We start from the raw sequence: 22373 nt of genomic DNA, 5'->3' as shown, positions 1-22373 counted from the left end.
TGGGGGGGCATGGGGGGTATGGGGGGTTATGGGGGGGATATGGGGGTGCATGGGGGGTTATGGGGGGGACATGGGGGTGCATGGGGGGTTATGGGGGGGACATGGGGGTGCATGGGGGGTTATGGGGGGGATATGGGGGTGCATGGGGGTCAGGTCCTCACCTCGATCTCCTCGTAGCTGGCCGGCACGCGGCGCTCCTCGAAGCTGCCCGTGTGCTGCCGCATCCACTGCAGCAGCAGCGTCACCAGCTCGTAGTACTCCTGCCAGCGCAGCTGCAGCTCCTGCATGGGGCAGGGGACAGGGCATGCGCATGGATGGGCATGGGCATGGGGATAGGGGCATGGATGCGCATGGGGATGGGGCATGGATGGGCATGGGCATGGGGCATGGATGGGCATGGGGATGGGGATAGGGGCATGGGGAACATGAGAACATGGGATATGGGGGACATCACGGACACATGGGACATAGGCCTGTGCTGCGTGGAGACCTCAGAGCATCCTTCCGGTGTCTGCAGGGGGCTATAGGGATACTGGGGAGGGACTCTCCATTAGGGACTGCAGTGATGGGACAAGGGGTAATGGGGTCAAACTGGAACAGGGGAGGTTTAGATTGGATCTAAGGAGGGAATTCTTCCCTGGGAGGGTGCTGAGGCACTGGGATGGGTGCCCAGGGAGGTTGGGAATGCTCCATCCCAAGGCCAGGTTGGACAGAGCCTTGGGTACCATGGTTCAGTGTGAGGAGTCCCTGCCCATGGCACTGGGTGAGCTTCAGCTCCTTCCCAATCCAAACCATTCCATGGGTCTATGCGGCTATGTGTCTATGGGTCTATGGTTCTATGTGTCCATGGTTCTATGTGTCTATGGGTCTATGTGTCTATGGGTCTATGGGTCTATGGGTCTATGGGTCTATGGCTCTATGGCCTCTATGGCTCTATGGGTCTATGGGTCTATGGGTCTATGGGTCTATGGGTCTATGGGTCTATGGGTCTATGGGGCTATGGGGCTATGGGTCTATGGGTCTATGGGTCTATGGGTCTATGGTTCTAAGGTTCTAAGGTTCTATGGTTCTATGGGTCTATGGGTCTATGGGTCTATGGGTCTATGTGTCCATGGTTCTATGTGTCTATGGGTCTATGTGTCTATGGGTCTATGGGTCTATGGGTCTATGGGTCTATGGCTCTATGGCCTCTATGGCTCTATGGGTCTATGGGTCTATGGGTCTATGGGTCTATGGGTCTATGGGTCTATGGTTCTATGGGGCTATGGGGCTATGGGTCTATGGGTCTATGGGTCTATGGGTCTATGGTTCTAAGGTTCTAAGGTTCTATGGTCTATGGGTCTATGGGTCTATGGGTCTATGGGTCTATGTGGGTCTTGTGTCTATGGGTCTAGTGTCTATGGGTCTATGGGTCTATGGGTCTATGGGTCTATGGGTCTATGGGTCTATGGGTCTATGGTTCTATGGGGCTATGGGGCTATGGGTCTATGGGTCTATGGGTCTATGGGTCTATGGTTCTAAGGTTCTAAGGTTCTATGGGTCTATGGGTCTATGGGTCTATGGGTCTATGGGTCTATGGGTCTATGGGTCTATGGTTCTATGTGTCCATGGTTCTATGGGTCTATGGGTCTATGGTTCTATGGTTCTATGTGTCCATGGTTCTATGGGTCTATGGGTCTATGGGTCTATGGGTCTATGGGTCTATGGGTCTATGGGTCTATGGTTCTATGTGTCCATGGTTCTATGGGTCTATGGGTCTATGGGTCTATGGTTCTATGTGTCCATGGTTCTATGGGTCTATGGGTCTATGGGTCTATGGGTCTATGGGTCTGTGGGTCTATGGCTCTATGGCTCTATGGCTCTATGGCTCTATGGTTCCATGGTTCCATGGTTCTATGGTTCCATGGGTCTATGGCTCTATCATTCTATGACCTGGGTAAGGGGGGGATGCGGGGACGCGGGGCCCGGTGCCACCCCCCCCTCCATTGCCCCCCACTGACGTTGGCCTTGACTCCGTCCTGCGGCTCCGGCACGCGCGGCATCGCATCGTAGAGCGAGGACACGTAGGTGATGATGGACTTCTCGTCCGGCTGCGGCACATCCACGTCTGGGGGACACGGGGGGGTCAGGGGGCATGGGGGGCATGGGGGGGATGGGGGGCATGGGGGGACGGGGGACATGGGGGGATACAGGGGGCACAGGGGGGGACGGGGAGGATGGGGAGGATGGGGGGCATGGGGGGGCCAGGTCTGGGGCACGGGGGGGTCAAGGGGCACGGGGGGGGATGGGGGACTCAGGGGGGATGGGGGGCACGGGGGGCTTGGGGGGCACAGGGGGGCATGGGGGGCACAGGGGGATCGGGGGCATGGGGGGGATGGGGGGCACGGGGGGCAACAGGAGGGGACGGGGCCCTTGGGGGGCACAGGGGGCACGGGGGGCACAAGGGGCATAGGGGAGATGGGGGCACAGGGAGCTGCGGGGTACAGGGGGGGAGGGGGTATGGGGGTATGGGGGGGGTGTTCAGGGGGGGGATGGGGTCTGTGGTGTCCCCGGCACCTTCGGGGTCCAGCAGCCGCGTGACCCCCAGCTCGCGCTCGGCCACGGTGAACGCCTGCTCCAGGTTCTCCAGGTTGCTCTGGCGGTGAACGCGGCTCATGTCGATGAGCATCGGCCTGCGGGAGGCACGCTCAGCACCCGCACCCGCACCCGCACCGCGGAGGGGACACCGGCACCGGCACCGGCACAGGGACCGCAGCAGGGACACCAGCACCGGCACTGGCACCAGCACTGGCACTGGCACAGGGACCAGCACCGGGACCAGGGACACGCACCGGCACCGGGACCAGCACTGGGACTGGGACCAGCACCGGCACCGGGACCAGCACCGGCACTGGGACCAGCACCGGCACAGGGACCAGCACCGGGACCGGGCAGGGACACTGGCACCGGCACCGGGACCGGCACCGCGGCGGGGACACCGGCACCAGCACCGGCACCGGCACAGGGACTGGCACTACAGAGGGGACACCGGCACCGGCACTGGCACCAGCACCGGCACTGGGACTGGCACTGGCACCACAGCGGGGACACCGGCACCAGGAGCCAGCAGCCACCCAGGGGCACCGCGCACACAGACCCAGAGCAAGCAGAGCCCCATGGAGCCAGCAGCAGCCCCCCCCAGCCCCAGTGTGGGGCAGGAACAGCCCGGCTATGGGTGGGCATCAGCAGCGCCCGGCAGCAGCGATGTGGGGCTGAGTCCCCACAGAGCCCAGAGCAAGGATGGGGATGGGGATGGGAAGGGGATGGAGATGGGGACATAGAGATGGGGATGGAAAGGGGGTGGGAAGGGGATGAGGAGGGGATGGGATGGGGATGGGGATGGGGATGGGATGGGGATGGAAAGGGAAGGGGATGGGATGGGGAGGGGATGGGGATGGGGATGGGGAGGGGATGGGGATGGGGATGGGGAGGGGATGGGGATGGGGATGGGGAGGGGAGGGGATGGGATGGGGATGGGGATGGAAAGGGAAGGGGCTGGGGCTGGGGCTGTGGCTAAGGGGGTGCAGAGCAGGATGCGGCTGCGGCTGCGGTGCCCATGGCGCAGGCGGCGCCGGCAGCGCGTACTTGTGCCGGTGAATGATGGCGTTGAAGAGGCGGCCGTCGCGCCAGCTCGCCGTGAAGTTCTCGCAGCGCAGCCCCTGGTAGCCCTCGACCATGCGCTGGGACCACAGCAGCAGCTTCTCCTTGGCGGTCATGTCCTCGGACTGCCCCGTGACCTGGATGTCCGAGATCTGACGGCACCGTGGCGGTTACCGCGCTGCGCTGGCACCATGGCACCAACACCACGGCACCAACACCACGGCACCGAACCCACGGCACTGAACCCACGGCACCGAACCCACGGCACCGACCCCATGGCACCGACCCCACGGCACCAACCCCACGGCACCGAACCCACGGCACCGACCCCACGGCACTGAACCCACGTCACCGGCCCCACGGCACTGAACCCATGGCACCAATACCACGGCACCAACACCACGGCACCAACACCATGGCACCAACACCACGGCACTGAACCCATGGCACCGGCCCCACGGCACCGACCCCACGGCACCAAACCCATGGCAACCACCCCACGACACCGAACCCACGGCGCAGACCCCATGGCACCGAACCCATGGCACCGGCCCCACGGCATCGACACCACGGCACTGAACCCACAGCACCGGCCCCAGGGCACCGGCCCCACAGCAACCACCCCACAGCACCCACCCCACAGCAACCGCCCCACAGCAACCACCCCACAGCAACCACCCCACAGCAACCGCCCCACAGCACCTGCCCCACAGCAACCACCCCACAGCAACCACCCCACAGCACCCACCCCACAGCAACCACCCCATAGCAACCACCCCACAGCAACCACCCCACAGCAACTGCCCCACAGCAACCGCCCCACAGCAACCGCCCCACAGCAACCACCCCACAGCAACCGCCCCACAGCACCTGCCCCACAGCACCTGCCCCACAGCAACCGCCCCACAGCAACCGCCCCACAGCAACCACCCCACAGCAACCGCCCCATAGCAACTGCCCCACAGCAATCGCCCCATAGCAACTGCCCCATAGCAACTGCCCCATAGCAACCACCCCACAGCAACCGCCCCACAGCAACTACCCCATAGTAACCACCCCACAGCAACCACCCCACAGCAACCGCCCCATAGCAATCGCCCCATAGCAACTGCCCCATAGCAACCACCCCACAGCAACCGCCCCATAGCAACTGCCCCATAGCAACCACCCCATAGCAATCGCCCCATAGCAACTGCCCCATAGCAACCACCACACAGCAACCACCCCACAGCACCCGCCCCATATCAACCACCCCGTAGCAACCACCCCATAGCAACATCCCATCCCTGCGGCACCATCCCTGCCCCACAGCCCCCGCCCCACGGCACCCTCCCCGGCACACCTGGAAGTGCAGGATGATGGTCCAGATGAGCCCCAGCGTGAGCTTGGGGTTGCCGTCGGCGATGTCATCGTTGCGGATGTTCACCAGCTTCACCTATGGGGCGCGCGGGGTCGTGGTGACGCCGCGGTGGCACCGGGGGCTCCCGGCAGCACCAAACCCCCCCCGGGCCCCCCTCACCTGGCGATGCTTCAGGTAGTTGAGGGCGATCTGCACGTTCTGCAGCTTGTGGAAGCGCATCCGGCCCTTCTCGCGGGGCTGCGGGGACACGGCACTGAGCCGCCGGCACCGGCACCGGCACTGCCCCGGCACTGCCCCGGCACAGCCGAGCCAGGAAACCCCAGCCCGGCCCCAGGGCCCCGGGGCTGCTGCAGGAAGCGCGGCTCAAGCGGACAATGGGCTCCGGCACCGGATCCCGCGCCCGCGCTTCCTCAGCACCGCGGCAGCACCGCGCACGCTGCCCTCGCCGCGGGGACGGAGCCCCGGCACCCCCGGCACCGGACACACCGGGGAGCCCCCAAGTGCACCGGGGTCTGCTCTGAGCCACGGCCGTGGGGCACCCGGAAACCCCACTGGTGCAGTGCCACCGGTGCCGGCACCTCCTGGTGACACCATCACAGGGCACCCACTGGGGCTGCTGGTACGGAAAGGTCGCGGCCGGGCACCATGTGGTGCACACCGGCACTCCCGGTGCCACGTGGGGACATGCGGTGCTGCACTGGCACTCACGGTGCCATGTGGGGACACGCGGTGCTGCACCGGCACTCACAGTGCCATGCAGTGCTGCACCGGCACTCACGGTGCCGTATGGCGCCATGCGGTGTTGCACCGGCACTCACGGTGCCATACGGTGCTGCACCAGGACGCGCGGTGCCACATGGGGACACGCGGTGCCATTCAGTCCTGCACCGGCACTTGCGGTGCCGTATGGTGCCATGCAGTGCTGCACTAGGATGCGGGGTGCCACATGGGGACACGCAGTGCAGCACAGGGACTCGCAGTGCCATGCAGTCCTTCACCGGCACTCGCGGTGCCGTACGGTGCCATGTGGGGCTGCACCAGGATGCGCGGTGCAGCACGGGGACTCGCGGTGCCATGCGGTGTTGCACCGGCACTCGCGGTGCCGTACGGTGCCATGCGGTCCTGCACCGGCACTCGCGGTGCCATACGGTGCCATGCGGTCCTGCACCGGCACTCGCGGTGCCATACGGTGCCATGCGGTCCTGCACCAGCACTCGCGGTGCCGTACGGTGCCATGCGGTGCCGTGCCACCACTCACCAACCGCAAGCTCCGGACGACGTCGCGCTCCCGCGGCTGCCCGGCAGCGCCGGGAGCAGGAGAAGGCAAAGCCCGAGGGGGCCGGTGAGCGCCGGGGCACCAAAGCAAAGAGACGTCCCCGCGTTAGAGCCGCGGCGCCGGCATTGGCCAAGCGGGGGTGGGGGCGGATGCAGGGGGCACGAGATGGGGGGGGGGGGGTGCCGATGGCTGAGGGTGGTGATGGCGGCGGCGGCGGCGCGTTCGGCGTGGGACTCACCAGCTTGTCCCCTGAGAGCACCTCGAGCAGGGAGATGAGGTTGTGCCCGTCCCGGAGGTCCTCGTACAGGTCATTGACGTGGCGCTGAGCCTGGCGGACGCACGGTGACAGCGTCACCGTCACCGCGGCACGGCCCCGGCAGCGCGGTTACACCAACACCCCCCCCCCAGCTGCAGCCGGTGCCCCCCCCCACAGCCCCCATTGCCCCATCCCGGTGCCGTGGCTGTGCCGCATGCAGAGCTCGGCTGTGCCGCGCAGCGCCGCTACGGCAGCGGGGTGTGAGCGAGGGGCAGCGCGGTGACGCCGCGGCACACACGGACCTACCTCTGCTCGCCAGTGCTGCGCGGGGAGAGGCAGAAAGAGAGAGTCAGGGCAGGCCCCGCACCGGCACCGGCACCGGCACCGGCGCCGCGGGCTTTGGGCACTGTGTGGGGATGCGCCGGCAGCAGCGCCGGGATCCACGGCACCAGAGACCACCCCCCCCTCCCACTCGGCACCAAAGCACCACGAACCCCCCGGCACAGCCACCCGGGCCCTGGCCCCGGGGCTCCGGTACCTTGAGGAGGTGCTTGTTGACCCATTTGGTGAAGGTTTTCTTCTGGACACGGTCTCGCTCATCTGCAAGAGAGCAGAGGGAGGGTGAGAGGCGGCACCGCGGCACAACCGGCATCACCGTGGCACAACCGGCAGCACCGCGGCACAACCGGCAGCACCGCGGCACAACCGCCTGGTACGGCACCACAGCACAGCACCGTGCCACGACACCCAGTACAACCCGATGGCACCCTGGTACGGCACCACGGCACAGCACCGTGCCACAACACCCAGTACAACCCAGTGGCACCCTGGTACGGCACCATGGCACAACACAGTGCCACGACACCCAGTACAACCCAGTGGCACCCTGGTATGGCACAATGGCACAACACCGTGCCATAACACCCAGTACAACCCTGTGGCACCCTGGTACAGCACCATGGCACAACACAGTGCCACAACACCCAGTACAACCCAGTGGCACCCTGGTACGGCACCACAGCGCGGCACCGTGCCACAACACCCGGCACAACCCAGTGGCACCCTGGTACGGCACCATGGCACAACACTGTGCCATAACACCCAGTACAACCCAGTGGCACCCTGGCACAGCACCATGGCACAACACAGTGCCACGACACCCAGCACAACCCAGTGGCACCCTGGTACGGCACCATGGCACAACACTGTGCCATAACACCCAGTACAACCCTGTGGCACCCTGGTACGGCACCATGGCACAGCACCGTGCCACGACACCCAGCACAACCCTGTGGCACCCTGGTACGGCACCATGGCACAACACTGTGCCATAACACCCAGTACAACCCAGTGGCACCCTGGCACAGCACCACGGCACAGCACCGTGCCACGACACCCAGTACAACCCAGTGGCACCCTGGCACAGCACCACAGCGCGGCACCGTGCCACAACACCCAGCACAACCCTGTGGCACCCTGGTACAGCACCACAGCGTGGCACCGTGCCACGACACCCGGCACAACCCAGTGGCGCCACAACACAACGCCCCGGCCCTGCCCGGCAGCACACGCGGTGGCACCGCAGGGGCCTGGCAGGAAGCGCTGCACCAACGGTGCCAGGCCCATGCCTGACTCATGGGGAAGGAAGCGGTCGCCGCAGGCCAGGCCCCGGCACAGCCCCGGGTGCCCGGGGGGGGAGGGGGGGGTTCTGGCACCCACGGCCCTGAGTCAGCGGTGCCAAAACGGGCCGGGATTGGCCCCGCGGCGCCGGTGGCACCGGATGGGAGGGGCCCAGGCCCAGGCAGGGACCGGGATGGGTACGGGCAGGGCGAGGGCAGGGATGGGTTCGGGCAGGGCCGGCGGCAGCTCCGGCAGGGCGGGGATGGGGCCGGCGCCAGCGTGGGGAAACGCAGCCTCGGGCGCGTCTGCCCCATAACCTGCCCCATAGACACCACACCATAACCTGCCCCATAGACACCATCCCAGCGCAGTCTGCCCCATAACCTGCCCCATAGACACCATCCCAGCGCAGTCTGCCCCATAGACACCACACCATAACCTGCCCCATAGACACCGCCCCAGTGCAGGGTCTGCCCCATAACCTGCCCCATAGACACCATCCCAGCGCAGGGCCTGCCCCATAGACACCACACCATAACCTGCCCCATAGACACAGCCCCAGCGCAGTCTGCCCCATAACCTGCCCCATAGACACCATCCCAGCGCAGTCTGCCCCATAGACACCACACCATAACCTGCCCCATAGACACCATCCCAGCGCAGTCTGCCCCATAGACACCACACCATAACCTGCCCCATAGACACCATCCCAGCGCAGTCTGCCCCATAACCTGCCCCATAGACACCGCCCCAGCGCAGTCTGCCCCATAGACACCACACCATAACCTGCCCCATAGACACCATCCCAGCGCAGTCTGCCCCATAACCTGCCCCATAAACACAGCCCCAGCGCAGGGTCTGCCCCATAACCTGCCCCATAGACACCACCCCAGTGCAGGGTCTGCCCCACAGACACCACACCATAACCTGCCCCATAGACACCGCCCCAGCGTGGGGCTTGCCCCACAGGCTGCCCTAGAGACATCACACCATAACCTGCCCCACAGACACCACACCATAACCTGCCTCACAAACACCACCCCAGCACGGGGCCTGCCCCACAGGCTGCCCTAGAGACACCACATCATAACCTGCCCCACAGACACCACCCCAGCACAGCGTCTGCCCCATAACCTGCCCCACAGACACCGCCCCAGCACAGCGTCTGCCCCACAGGATGCCCTACAGACACCAACCCCTAACCTGCCCCACAGACACCACCCTGCCCCACACTAACCCCACTGCGCCCCACACCACAGCCACCACCCCACACTAACCCCACTGCGCCCCACACCACGGCCACCGCCCCACACTAACCCCACTGCACCCCACACCAACTCCACTGCTCCCCACATTACCCCATTGCGCCCCACACTAACCCCACTGCACCCCACACCAACTCCACTGCGCCCCACACTAACCCCACTGCACCCCACACCAACTCCACTGCTCCCCACATTACCCCATTGCGCCCCACACTAACCCCACTGCGCCCCACACTAACCCCACTGCGCCCCACACTAACTCCACTGCGCCCCACACTAACCCCACTGCGCCCCACACCAACCCCACTGCGCCCCACACTAGCCCCACTGCGCCCCACACCAACTCCACTGCGCCCCACGCTAACCCCACTGCGCCCCACTCTAACCCCATTGCGCCCCACACCACGGCCACCGCCCCACGCCGCACCGCGGCCATCACCGCGCCCCACATCATGGCCACCTCCGCCCCGCACCGCGGCCGCCCCCGCCCCGCCCCGCCCGCACCTTTCCTGCCCTCGGAGGCCCGGAGCACGGCCAGGTAGAGGCTGTCCTCGGAGCCCGGCCCCGCACCGCGGCCGCTCCGCTCCATGGCGGCGCCCGCAGCCGCTGAGACCGAGACCGGACCCGGCCCCGGCCCCAGCCCCAGCCCCGAGGGGGCGGCCCCAGGGAGGAGCCGGCCCCGCCCTTCCCGCCCCACAGGACCCGCCCCTTAACCCCTCCCCCCCTGCCCCACACCGGGGGGGGGGGGTTCCCCGCTCCCCGCCCCACAGCGCAGGGCTCATTGGGCCCCTCCCAGCCCCACGCGCCCCACACCTGGGGGGGGGGCAGAGCCCCGTGGAGGGGGTCCCGCAGGGCCCCAAAGGGGGCGGCACCAGCGCGGGGTCTCCCGCGGCACCCCCGGCATCACCCCCGGTACCCGCGGTACCCATTAAAGGGGCGCCCGGTGCCGCACCCGGCATCGGCAGCGCCGGCGCAGCCCGAACCCTGCCTGGAGGCCAAAGGGCACCGGGGCTGTGGCTGCTGGGATTCATCGGGAGGGCAGCGCTCGGCACCGGCACCCACCGGAACAACCGGAACCCACCAGAACCCACCGGAACAACCAGCACCCACCGGCACCCACTGGCACGACCGGCACCCACCGGAACACACCAGAACAACCGGCACCCACTGGCACCCACTGGCACGACTGGAAGACACCGGCACCCACCGGCACCACCGGCACCCACCGGAACAACCAGCATGCACCGGCACCCACTGGCACCCACTGGCACGACTGACAGCTACCGGAACAACCGGAACCCACCAGAACCCACCAGCACCCACCGGCACGACCGGCACCACCGGAACACACCAGAACCCGCAGGCACCCACCAGCACCCACCGGCACCACCAGAACCCACCGGAACCCACCGGAACCCACCGGCACGACTGGAACCCACCAGCACGCACCAGAACAACCAGCACGCACCGGCACCCACCAGCAACCACCGGCACCCACTGGAACAACTGGCACCCACTGGCACCCACCAGCATGACCAGCATGCACCGGCACCCACCGGCACCCACCGGCACGACTGACACCTACCGGAACAACCGGCACCCACCAGCACCCACCAGTACCCACTGGCACGACCAGCATGCACTGGCACCCACTGGAACAACCAGCACCCACCGGAACCCACCGGTACCCACCAGAACAACCAGCAGCCACCAGCACAACCGGCACCTACCGGAACAACCGGCACCCACTGGAACAATCAGCACCCACCAGCACCCACCGGCACCCACTGGCACAACCGACACATACCGGAACAACCAGCACCCACCAGCACGACCGGTACCCACCAGCACCCACCAGAACAACCGGCACCCCCGGCCCGGGTTCCCGTGCAGGCAGCACAGGCAGGGCAGGCAGAGCCGTTGCCGCTGGGCAGCCCCAGGCCGCGGCACGCAGGCAGCGCCGCTGCACGCACGCGTCCTCCACATCTGGCGCCAAGAACATCTGGGGCCGCTGCGGGAACGGGGCTGAGGCCGGAGCTGCCCCTTGCCGGGACATGGGCACCGGCAGCACCGACAGCACTCCAGCACCACAGCAGCACCACAGCACCGCAGCACCGGCAGCACTGGCAGCACCGCAGCACCCGCATCACCGGCATCACCGGCAGCACCGGCAGCACCGGCAGCACCCGCAGCACCGGCAGCACCGGCAGCACCGGCAGCACCGGCAGCACCGGCAGCACCGGCAGCACCGCAGCACCGGCAGCACCGGCAGCACCGGAAGCACCAGCAGGGCCAGCACCGGCAGCACCGGTAGCACCGGCAGCACCGCAGCACCCACAGCACCGGCAGCACCACAGCACCCTCAGCACCGCAGCAGCACCGGCAGCACCGCAGCACCGGCAGCACCGGCAGCACCGGCAGCACCGGCAGCACCGGCAGCACCGCAGCACCTGCAGCACCGCAGCAGCACCGGCAGCACCGCAGCACCGCAGCACTGGCAGCACCGGCAGCACCGCAGCACCGCAGCACTGGCAGCACCGGCAGCACCGCAGCACCGCAGCACCAGCAGCACCGGCAGCACCACAGCACCGGCAGCACCGGCAGCACCGGCAGCACCGGCAGCACCGGCAGCACCGCAGCACCGGCAGCACCGGCAGCACCGGCAGCACCGGCAGCACCGCAGCACCGGCAGCACCGGCAGCACCGGCAGCACCGCAGCACCGCAGCACCGGCAGCACCGGCAGCACCGGCAGCACCGGCAGCACCCGCAGCACCGGCAGCACCGGCAGCACCGGCAGCACCGCAGCACCGCAGCACTGGCAGCACCGGCAGCACCGGCAGCACCGCAGCACCGGCAGCACCGCAGCACCGCAGCACTGGCAGCACCGGCAGCACCGGCAGCACCGCAGCACCGGCAGCACCGCAGCACCGCAGCACCGCAGCACCGGCAGCACCGGCAGCACCACAGCACCGGCAGCACCACAGCACCCTCAGCACCGCAGCACCGCAGCACCGGCAGCACCACAGCACCGGCAGCACCGCAGCACCCGCAGCACCGCAGCACCGGCAGCACCGGCAGCACCGGCAGCACCGCAGCACCGGCAGCACCGCAGCACCGCAGCACCGGCAGCACCGGCAGCACCGGCAGCACCACAGCACCGGCAGCACCACAGCACCCTCAGCACCGCAGCACCGGCAGCACCGCAGCACTGGCAGCACCGCAGCACCGGCAGCACTGCAGCACCGGCAGCACCGGCAGGGCCAGCACCGGCTCCACACCCGCTCATGCGCTGGATCCACGGCCGCCACCGGCATCACCGCGGGCACCGGCGCACCCGGCACGGGGCCAGCACCGTGGGCAGGAGGCTGCGAAGCGGTGCCAAAGCACAGGCAGGGCCCGGGTACCGAGCACAGAGCAGCACACGCGTGTGCACGCACATGGACACGCAAACACGCGTGTGCACGTGTGGGCTGGGTGCATGCGTGCGCTGACGCTCACCAGGGCCTGTACATGTACGGGGCGCACCCGTGGGTGCACACATGGGCTGCACTGGCACACACACGGGTGCACACGTGCACAGCTACAGACAGACGTGAACCTGGCTACAGCCCATTTCAGCCCAGCTCAATCCCAGTTCAGCCCAGTTCAGCCCAGCTCAATCCCAGTTCAGCCCAGTTCAGCCCAGCTCAATCCCAGTTCAGCCCAGTTCAGCCCAGCTCAATCCCAGTTCAGCCCAGTTCAGCCCAGCATCCAGTTCAGCCCAGTTCAGCCAGCTCAATCCCAGTTCAGCCCAGTCCAGCCCAGTCCATCCCAGTTCAACCCAGTCCAGCCCAGCTCAATCCCAGTTCAGCCCAGTTCAGCCCAGCCATCCAGTTCAGCCCAGTTCAGCCCAGTCCATCCCAGTTCAGCCCAGTTCACCCCAGTCCATCCCAGTTCAGCTCAGTTCAGCCCAGCTCAGCTAAACCCAGTTCAGCCCAGCCCAGCCCAGCTCACTTCAGCCCAGTTCAGCCCAGTTCATCCCACTCAAGCCCAGTTCAGCCCAGTTCAGCCCAGTTCAGCCCAGCTCAAGCCCAGTTCAGCCCAGTTCAGCCCAGTCCAGCCCAGTTCAGTCCAGTACAGCCTCAGCTCAGCCCAGCCCAGTTCAGCCCAAACCCAGCCCATTTCAGCCCAGTTCAGCCCAGCTCAATCCCAGTTCAGCCCAGTTCAGCCCAGCTCAATCCCAGTTCAGCCCAGTTCAGCCCAGCTCAATCCCAGTTCAGCCCAGTTCAGCTCAGCTCAATCCCAGTTCAGCCCAGCTCAGCCCAGCTCAATCCCAGTTCAGCCCAGTTCAGCTCAGCTCAATCCCAGTTCAGCTCAGCTCAGCCCAGCTCAGCTCAAACCCAGTTCAGCCCAGCCCAGCCCAGCTCACTTCAGTCCAGTTTAGCTCAGTTCATCCCAACTCAAGCTTGGCTCAGCCCAGTTCAGCCCAGGTCAGCCCAGCTCAAGCCCAGTTCAGCCCAGTTCAGTTCAGCTCAGCGCAGTTCAATTCAGCACAGCTCAGCTCAGCCCAGCCCAGTTCAGCCCAAACCCAGCTCAGTTCAGCCCAGCTCAGCCCAACTCAATCCCAGCTCAGCCCAGTTCAGCTCAGTTCAGTTCAGCCTAAACCAAGCCCAGTTCAGCTCAAGCCCAGCTCAAGCCCAGTTCAGCCCAGTTCAGACCCGCTCGCCCCAGCCCAGCCCAGCTCAGGCCCCGCCCAGCTCCCGGGGGCGGTCCCTCCCCGGGGGGGGGGCGGGTCCCTGCGTCAGGCCCCGCTTCTCCCCCCCCCCCCCCGTCCGCCCCCGATATCCCCGCGGCCCCCCCCGGAGCGGGTCCCGCCCGGTCCCGCAGCCCCGACCCGAACCGAATCCGCCCGAACCGGCCCGAATCCCCCCGAACCCGCCCGACCCGACCCGACCCGACCCGACCCCACCCGAACCGGCCCGAACCCCCCCCCCCGGTCCCCTCCCGTTTCCGCCCCCGCCCGCACCGGTGCAGCAGAGCCGCGCGCTCAGGAACCGCCGCCGCTCGGGCTCGGAGCCGCCGCTCAGCCCCCACCCGAGGGCACCGGGAGCCCCCCCCCCGCCGCCGCTGCCCTCCATGGGCCCGGGGCCGCCGCCGCCGCCGCCGCTGCCCCACGGACGGGACGGGACGGGAGGGGCCGAGCGGGCCCCGCCCCCGCCGCTGCCACCGCCCCGGGAACGGCACCGAGAGCCCGGACCGGAGGCACCGGGGGGGCGGGGCCAGAGCGGGACCCGCACCCCGAAACCCGCTGCAGACACGGGGCTGCGCCCGCACCCTGCTACTGGGAACCAACACTCTGCTACTGGGCACCAGTACCCCCAGTGCTGGGCACCAGTACCCTGCTACTGGGAACCAGTACCCCCAGTGCTGGGCACCAGTACCCTGCTACTGGGCACCAGTACCCTGCTGCTGGGAACCAGTACCCTGCTACTGGGCACCAGTACCCTGCTGCTGGGAACCAGTACCCTGCTACTGGGCACCAGTACCCCTGCTACTGGGCATCAATGCCCCTACTACTGGGCACCAGTACCGCCAGTGCTGGCTACCAGTACCCCAGTGCTGGGCACCAGTACCCTCCTACTGGGCACCAGTACCCCAGTGCTGGGCACCAGTACCCTGCTACTGGGCATCAATGCCCCTACTGCTGGGCACCAGTACCCCCAGTGCTGGGCACCAGTACCCCAGTGCTGTGCACCCCGCACCCTACTGCTGGGCACCAGTACCCCAGTGCTGTGCACCAGTACCCTACTGCTGGGCACCAACACCCTGCTACTGGGCACCAACACCCCTACTGCTGCGCACCAGTGCCCCACTGCAGTGCTCCGTGTCCCCTGCCCCCAGACACCCCTAATGCTGTGCAAACCCCATCCCACCCCCCTAAAGCCCCTGCACCCCTGCCCCCATCACCCCCCTACCCCCGCACCAGGGACCCCTGTCCTGGGCCCCCCACACGCAGCACCCCTAAACCTGCGCCCCCCTCCCCTGCACCCCCAACCCTCTGCACCCGTGAGGCTGCACCCTCCCTTCACCCTCCTGCACCCCCAACCCTCTGCACCCCCCCTGTACCCCGCAGCACCCAGTGCGTGCCCCCCCTGCACCCTGACCCCCCCTGACCCCCTCATCCTCCTGCCCCGCCCTGCCAGGGCCCAGTGCCCCCCCCCACGGGGGAACCCCCGGGAACCCCCAAACCTCATCGCAAGCGGGGGGGGGGCACCCCCAGACCGGAGCCGCTCGGGATCACCCCTGGGGTGCCCCCCACCCCAGCACCCACCTCCAGCCCTGCAGCAGCCGCAGCAGAGCCCCGCGGCCATCACCGTGGCGTCGGGGCCGACGCTGACTCAGAGCGCCCACGGCCGCTGCCAGGCCGCATCCCGGCCCCTCCCGGCCCCCTCCCGGCCCCATCCCGGCCCCTTCATCCCGGCCCCATCCCGGCCCCTTCATCCCGGCCCCTTCCCGGCCCCTCCCGGCCGCATCCCGGCCCCATCCCGGCCCCTTCATCCCGGCCCCTTCCCGGCCCCTCCCGGCCCAGGGCCGAGCCCACGCCCGGGCGCTCCGCCGGGAACCCCCTGGATCCGCACCGCGGCAGCGCCAGGGCCCGGGGGGGGCAGAGAGGGGGGCTCGGAACAGCGGCGCCGGCCTGGGATGGGCACGGGAACGGACACGGGGATGGGCACGGGGTGGACACGGGGTGAGCACGGGCAGGGTATGGCACAGGCATGGTCACGGCACAGGCATGGGTACAGTACAGAGATGGGATGGGCACGGGGATGGGCACGGGATGGTCATGGCATGGGCACGGGTATGGCACAGGCATGGTCATGGCATGAGCAGGGGCAGGGGATGGCACAGGCATGGTCATGGCACGGCACAGGCATGGTCATGGCATGGCACGGGCATGGTCACGGCATGGCACGGGCACGGGTATGGCACAGGCATGGTCATGGCATGGCATGGGCATGGGTATGGCACAGGCATGGTCATGGCATGGCACAGGCACGGGTATGGCACAGGCATGGTCATGGCATGGGCATGGGTATGGCACAGGCATGGTCATGGCATGGCACAGGCACGGGTATGGCACAGGCATGGTCATGGCACGGGCACGGGTATGGCACAGGCATGGTGAGGGCACAGGCACTGGAATAGGCATGGATACGGGCATGGGCATGGGCTTGGCACAGGCACGGTCACGGTCACCCCATGGCACAGGGCCCCGGCAGCAGCAACCTGGGTCCTTGATGGGCATGGAGGGTCCTGTGCCAAAACCCAACCCTGGTGCAGCCCAACCGGGACCCACTGGGACCCACTGGGATACACTGGGATACACCAGAACACACTGGGACACACTGGGACCCACTGGGATACACTGGGATACACTGGGACACACCGGGACACACCACGACCCACTGGGAACCACTGGGACACACCGGGACACACCAGGATACACCGGGACACACCAGGACCCACCGGGACACACTGGGACACACTGGGACCCACTGGTACATACTGGGACCCACTGGAACACACTGGGACACACCGGGACCCACTGGGACCCACTGGGACCCACTGGGACACACCGGGATACATTGGATTACACCGGGACCCACTGGGATGCACTGGGACCCACTGGGACATACTGGGACCCACCGGTACCCACTGGGACCCACTGGCCCACACCAGAGCGTGCGGGGCTGGGCCCGATGCGCGCTGCTCGGGGCTGCCCCACGGCTCTGCCCCGGCTGCAGCACAGAGATAAGGAGCTGGGGGGGGGCGGGGAGCACCGGGGCCGGGCGATAGCGGGGACCGGGAGACACCGACAGGGAGCGGGCACGGGGCCGCTGCGCCCACACAGCCCTGGTGTGCGCCATTGGCGTGCCATGGTCATGCCAGGCTTGCCATGGTCATGTGACTTCATGCCATGGTCATGCCAGGCTTGCCGTGGTCATGTGACATCATGCCATGGTCATGCCAGGCTTGCCATGGTCATGTGACTTCATGCCATGGTCATGCCAGGCTTGCCACGGTCATGTGACATCATGCCATGGTCATGCCAGGCTTGCCATGGTCATGTGACATCATGCCATGGTCATGCCAGGCTTGCCACGGTCATGTGACATCATGCCATGGTCATGCCAGGCTTGCTATGGTCATGTGACACCATGCCATGGTCATGCCAGGCTTGCTATGGTCATGTGACATCATGCCATGGTCATGCCAGGCTTGCCATGGTCATGTGACACCATGCCATGGTCATGCCAGGCTTGCTATGGTCATGTGACACCATGCCATGGTCATGCCAGGCTTGCTATGGTCATGTGACACCATGCCATGGTCATGCCAGGCTTGCCGTGGTCATGTGACATCATGCCATGGTCACGCCAGGCTTGCCATGGTCATGTGACTTCATGCCATGGTCATGCCAGGCTTGCTATGGTCATGTGACATCATGCCATGGTCACGCCAGGCTTGCCATGGTCACGCCACACTTGCTATGGTCATGTAATGGTCCCACCAAGCTTGCCATGGCTGTGCCATCTTTGCCACGATCACGCCATGGTCATGCCATGGTCATGCCACTTTTGCCATGGGTCATGCCATGGTCATGCTATGCACGCAGTGGTCATGCCATGGTCCCACCAAGCTTGCCATGGTTGTGCCATCTTTGCCACGCTCACGCCATGGTCACACCACGATCACGCCATGGTCATGCCACGATCACGCCATGGTCATGCCACGCTCACGCTATGCCCGCAGTGGTCACGCCATGGTCCCACCACGCTCGTGCCACGTTGGCCACAGCTGCCCCACACCGGGGGGGGGGGGGGGGGCGGTGCCGGTCGCCCCTTGCGCGGCCCCAGCGGCTCCTGGTGGTGCCGGGACCGGAGCCGCAGCGCGGAAACCCCGGGGGGGGGGGGGGGGCCCGGGGTCACAAATCCCTGCAGCCTCCCCCGGCACCGGGCCCGGAGCCACCGCCCCCCCCCCCCCCCGCCATGGGGCACGGAAGAGCCGCGAATAACCCCGGGACCGCCCCCCCCCCGCTCCGTGCGGCACCGGCACCGGGACCCCCGGCCCGGCACCGACCCGCGGGGGGGCTTGGGGCTGCCAGAGAGAAACGGTACAGGGTGGGGGGGGGATCTGGGCACAGCCCAACACAGCTCAGCACAGACCAACATGGCCCAACACAGCCCAACACAGGCCAACACAGACCAACACAGACCAACATAGACCAACATGGCTCAACATGGCCCAACACAGCCCACTATAGCCCAACACAGCTCAACATGGCTCAATACAGCCCAATAGAGCACAGCGCAGCCCAACATGGCATAACACAGCCCAACACAGACCAACATGGCCCAACATGGCCCAACACAGCCAAACATGGCCCAACACAGCCCAACACAGCCCAACATGGCCTAACACAGCCCAACATAGCCCAACATGGCCCAACACAGCCCAACACGCCCCAACACAGCTCAACATGGCCCAACATGGCTCAGCACAGCCCAATAGAGCACAGCGCAGACCAACACGGCATAACACAGCCCAACACAGACCAACATGGCCTAACACAGACCAACATAGCCCAACATGGCTCAACGCAGCCCAACACGCCCCAACACAGCTCAACATGGCTCAATACAGCCCAATAGAGCACAGCGCAGACCAACATGGTATAACACAGCCCAACACAGACCAACATGGATCAACACAGCCCAACACAGCCCAACATGGCTCAACACAGCCCAACACAGACCAACATGGCCTAACACAGACCAACATAGCCCAACACGGCTCAACGCAGCCCAACACGCCCCAACACAGCTCAACATGGCTCAATACAGCCCAATAGAGCACAGCGCAGACCAACATGGTATAACACGCCCCAACACGCCCCAACACACCCCAACACAGCCCAACATGGCATGACACAGACCAACACGCCCCAACACGGCTGAACAGGGGTGAACAGGGGTGAACTCAGGTGTCCGCCCCCAGCAGCTGCGCCCTTGGGGGTGCCCTTGGGCCAGGCCTGGGCCAGCGCCAGGGCCGGCGGCGACGCCAGAACCACGGGGCTGGGGGCAGGGACGGGGCAGGGGAGGCTCGGGGCTGGGGGCACCGGGGGGGGGCAGCTGGTACAGGCAGGGCAGCACAGGCTGTGGGTACAGGCAGGGTACAGGCAGGGCAGCACTGGCTGTGGGTACAGGCAGCACAGCACAGGCTGTGGGTACAGGCAGGGCAGCTGGTACAGGCAGCTGGTACAGGCAGCGGAGAGGGGCAGTGGGTACAGGCAGCAGAGCACAGGCTGTGGGTACAGGCAGGGTACAGGCAGCAGAGCACAGGCTGTGGGTACAGGCAGGGCAGCACAGGCTGTGGGTACAGGCAGCTGGTACAGGCAGCACAGCACAGGCTGTGGGTACAGGCAGGGTACAGGCAGCACAGCACAGGCTGTGGGTACAGGCAGGGTACAGGCAGGGCAGCACAGGCTGTGCGTACAGGCAGCGGAGAGGGGCAGTGGGTACAGGCAGCTGGTACAGGCAGCACAGCACAGGCTGTGGGTACAGGCAGGGTACAGGCAGCTGGTACAGGCTGTGGGTACAGGCAGCTGGTACAGGCAGCGGAGCACAGGCTGTGGGTACAGGCAGCTGGTACAGGCAGCGGAGAGGGGCAGTGGGTACAGGCAGCAGAGCACAGGCTGTGGGTACAGGCAGCACAGCACAGGCTGTGGGTACAGGCAGGGTACAGGCAGCACAGCACAGGCTCTGGGTACAGGCAGCTGGTACAGGCTGTGGGTACAGGCAGCTGGTACAGGCAGCGGAGCACAGGCTGTGGGTACAGGCAGCTGGTACAGGCAGCGGAGAGGCAGTGGGTACAGGCAGCAGAGCACAGGCTGTGGGTACAGGCAGAGCACAGGCGTGGGTACAGGCAGGGTACAGGCAGCACAGCACAGGCTCTGGGTACAGGCAGGGTACAGGCTGTGGGTACAGGCAGGGTACAGGCAGGGTACAGGCAGCAGAGCACAGGCTGTGGGTACAGGCAGGGTACAGGCAGCTGGTACAGGCAGCTGGTACAGGCAGCACAGCGCTGGCTGTGGGTACAGGCAGGGTACAGGCAGCTGGTACAGGCAGCACAGCGCTGGCTGTGGGTACAGGCAGGGTACAGGCAGGGTACAGGCAGCAGAGCACAGGCTGTGGGTACAGGCAGTGGGTACAGGCAGGGTACAGGCAGCACAGCGCTGGCCGGGTGTTGGCAGCGCCCGATGCCGGAAGCCGCAGGCAACGCCCTGGAAAGTGCCTGAGGGCAGAGACAGGCACGGATGGGGCCATGGCAGGGAGGGAGGGATGGATGCATGGGGGATGGAGGCATGGGGGATGGATGGATGATGGATGCAGGGGTGGATGCAGGGATGGATGGATTGATGGATGCAGGGATGGAAGAATGATAGAGTGATGCCAATGGATGGAGAAAGGGATGGAAGAATGATGATGGATGAGGGATGATGGAGGGATGATGGAGGGATGACGGACGGATGGATGGATGGATGGATAGATGGAGGGATGCAGGGATGGATGCAGGGATGGATGGATTGATGGATGCAGGGATGGATGCAGGGACAGACAGAAGGATGGATGCAGGGATGGAGGGATGCAGGGATGGAAGAATGATAGAGTGATACCAATGGATGGAGAAAGGGATGGAAGAATGACGATGGAGGGATGATGTATGAGGGATGATGGATGAGGGATGATGGAGGGGTGATGGAGGGATGATGGATGATGGATGAGGGATGATGGATGAGGGATGATGGAGGGATGAGGGATGATGGATGAGGGATGATGGATGAGGGATGATGGAGGGATGAGGGATGATGGATGAGGGATGATGGAGGGATGAGGGATGATGGATGAGGGATGATGGAGGGATGAGGGATGATGGATGAGGGATGATGGAGGGATGAGGGATGATGGATGATGGATGATGGATGATGGATGAGGGATGATGGATGAGGGATGATGGAGGGATGATGGAGGGATGATGGAGGGATGGTGGAGGGATGATGGATGATGGATGATGGATGAGGATGACATGGATGGATCAATGCCCGTGGCTGCAGCTGCAGTGTCTCCCCTGCGCAGCCTCATTGGACCCTGCTGCACCTCTGCCCACTCCTGCCCTAGGACCCCCCGGGTGTCCCCTGAGCCCCAGCGAGGCCCCAACCAGGCAGCCCCTGCCCGCCCCCACAATGGGACGTGCCCGTGCCCCCCCCCCCATTCCCCCTGTCACCAGATCCCTGTGCCCAGAGGTATTCGTCACCTCCAGAGCCGGGGACAGCAGCTGCTGGGGGGCACCGGCGCCGGGGGGGGGGCGAGGGGGCATCGGGGGGCCATGGGGGGGCCATGGGGAGGGCTTGGCATGGGGGGATGGGGGGTGTTGCCGGTTTGGGGGTACGGAGTCACGGAGCTGAGCCGCATCATCACCCCCCCCCCCCGGAACCCCCCTTGAGCCCCCCAACACCTCCCGTCCCATAGGGGGCGGCCCCCCACGAGGGAGGGGGGCGGCGGGGTGGGCGGGGCGAGGGGGACCCGAAGGGAGCCGAGCGGAGCCGAGCCGAGGGGAGCCGAGCGGAGCCGGGCGGAGCCGAGCGGGGCCGAACTCACCCGAGTCGCCCGTCCCCTCGCGCCGCCGCCGCCAGTACCAGACCAGTGCGAGGGACGCGGCGTGTCCCGCGGCCACCAGCGACGGGAACAGCGACCCCGTGTCCTCCATGGGGCCGGGGCTCGGCTCGGCTCGGCTCGGCTCGGCTCGGCTCGGCTCGGCTCCGGGGGCAGGGACACCCCAGTGCCCGCCCCCCCCGGCCCTTAACCCCTCCCGGTCCGCGGGGGGGGGGGTTGGACGCCTCCTGCCTCCTCCTGCCC

General features: G+C 66.4%; 1 protein-coding gene across 1 annotated transcript; it reads right to left on the bottom strand.

Annotated features, from left to right (window-relative positions):
- Positions 1-149: 149 nt before the first annotated feature.
- LOC133218176 (plectin-like) lies at positions 150-22274 on the bottom strand. The gene is made up of 11 exons (XM_061364329.1): positions 22116-22274; positions 7070-7131; positions 6838-6852; positions 6514-6603; positions 6258-6293; positions 5159-5236; positions 4982-5074; positions 3625-3791; positions 2557-2672; positions 2001-2107; positions 150-281 (listed from the first exon to the last, which is right to left on the bottom strand). Exons 1-11 carry the CDS (start codon positions 22222-22224, stop codon positions 150-152), a joined length of 1005 nt encoding a protein of 334 aa, XP_061220313.1. The 5' UTR covers positions 22225-22274.
- Positions 22275-22373: the final 99 nt, after the last annotated feature.

This window comes from Neopsephotus bourkii, unplaced genomic scaffold, assembly GCF_033783945.1.
Source record: "Neopsephotus bourkii isolate Nb327-2 ecotype Australia unplaced genomic scaffold, CSIRO-AGI_Nbou_v1 NB_1227, whole genome shotgun sequence".
Classification (NCBI taxonomy): Eukaryota; Metazoa; Chordata; class Aves; order Psittaciformes; family Psittacidae; genus Neopsephotus; species Neopsephotus bourkii.
Note: the sequence above shows the minus strand (reverse complement) of the source record. Positions and strands in the feature narration are given on the sequence as shown.

Bases quoted from the DNA above. Each gene is read 5' to 3' on its own strand.
- LOC133218176 (XM_061364329.1), bottom strand. From the start codon at position 22,224: ATGGAGGACACGGGGTCGCTGTTCCCGTCGCTGGTGGCCGCGGGACAC. The intron at 7,132-22,115 runs GTGAGTTCGGCC...GCTCTCTTGCAG, and splicing joins CGAGGGGACGGGCGACTCGG to ATGAGCGAGACCGTGTCCAG. The intron at 282-2,000 runs GTCAGTGGGGGG...TGCCCCATGCAG, and splicing joins AGGACGGAGTCAAGGCCAAC to GAGCTGCAGCTGCGCTGGCA.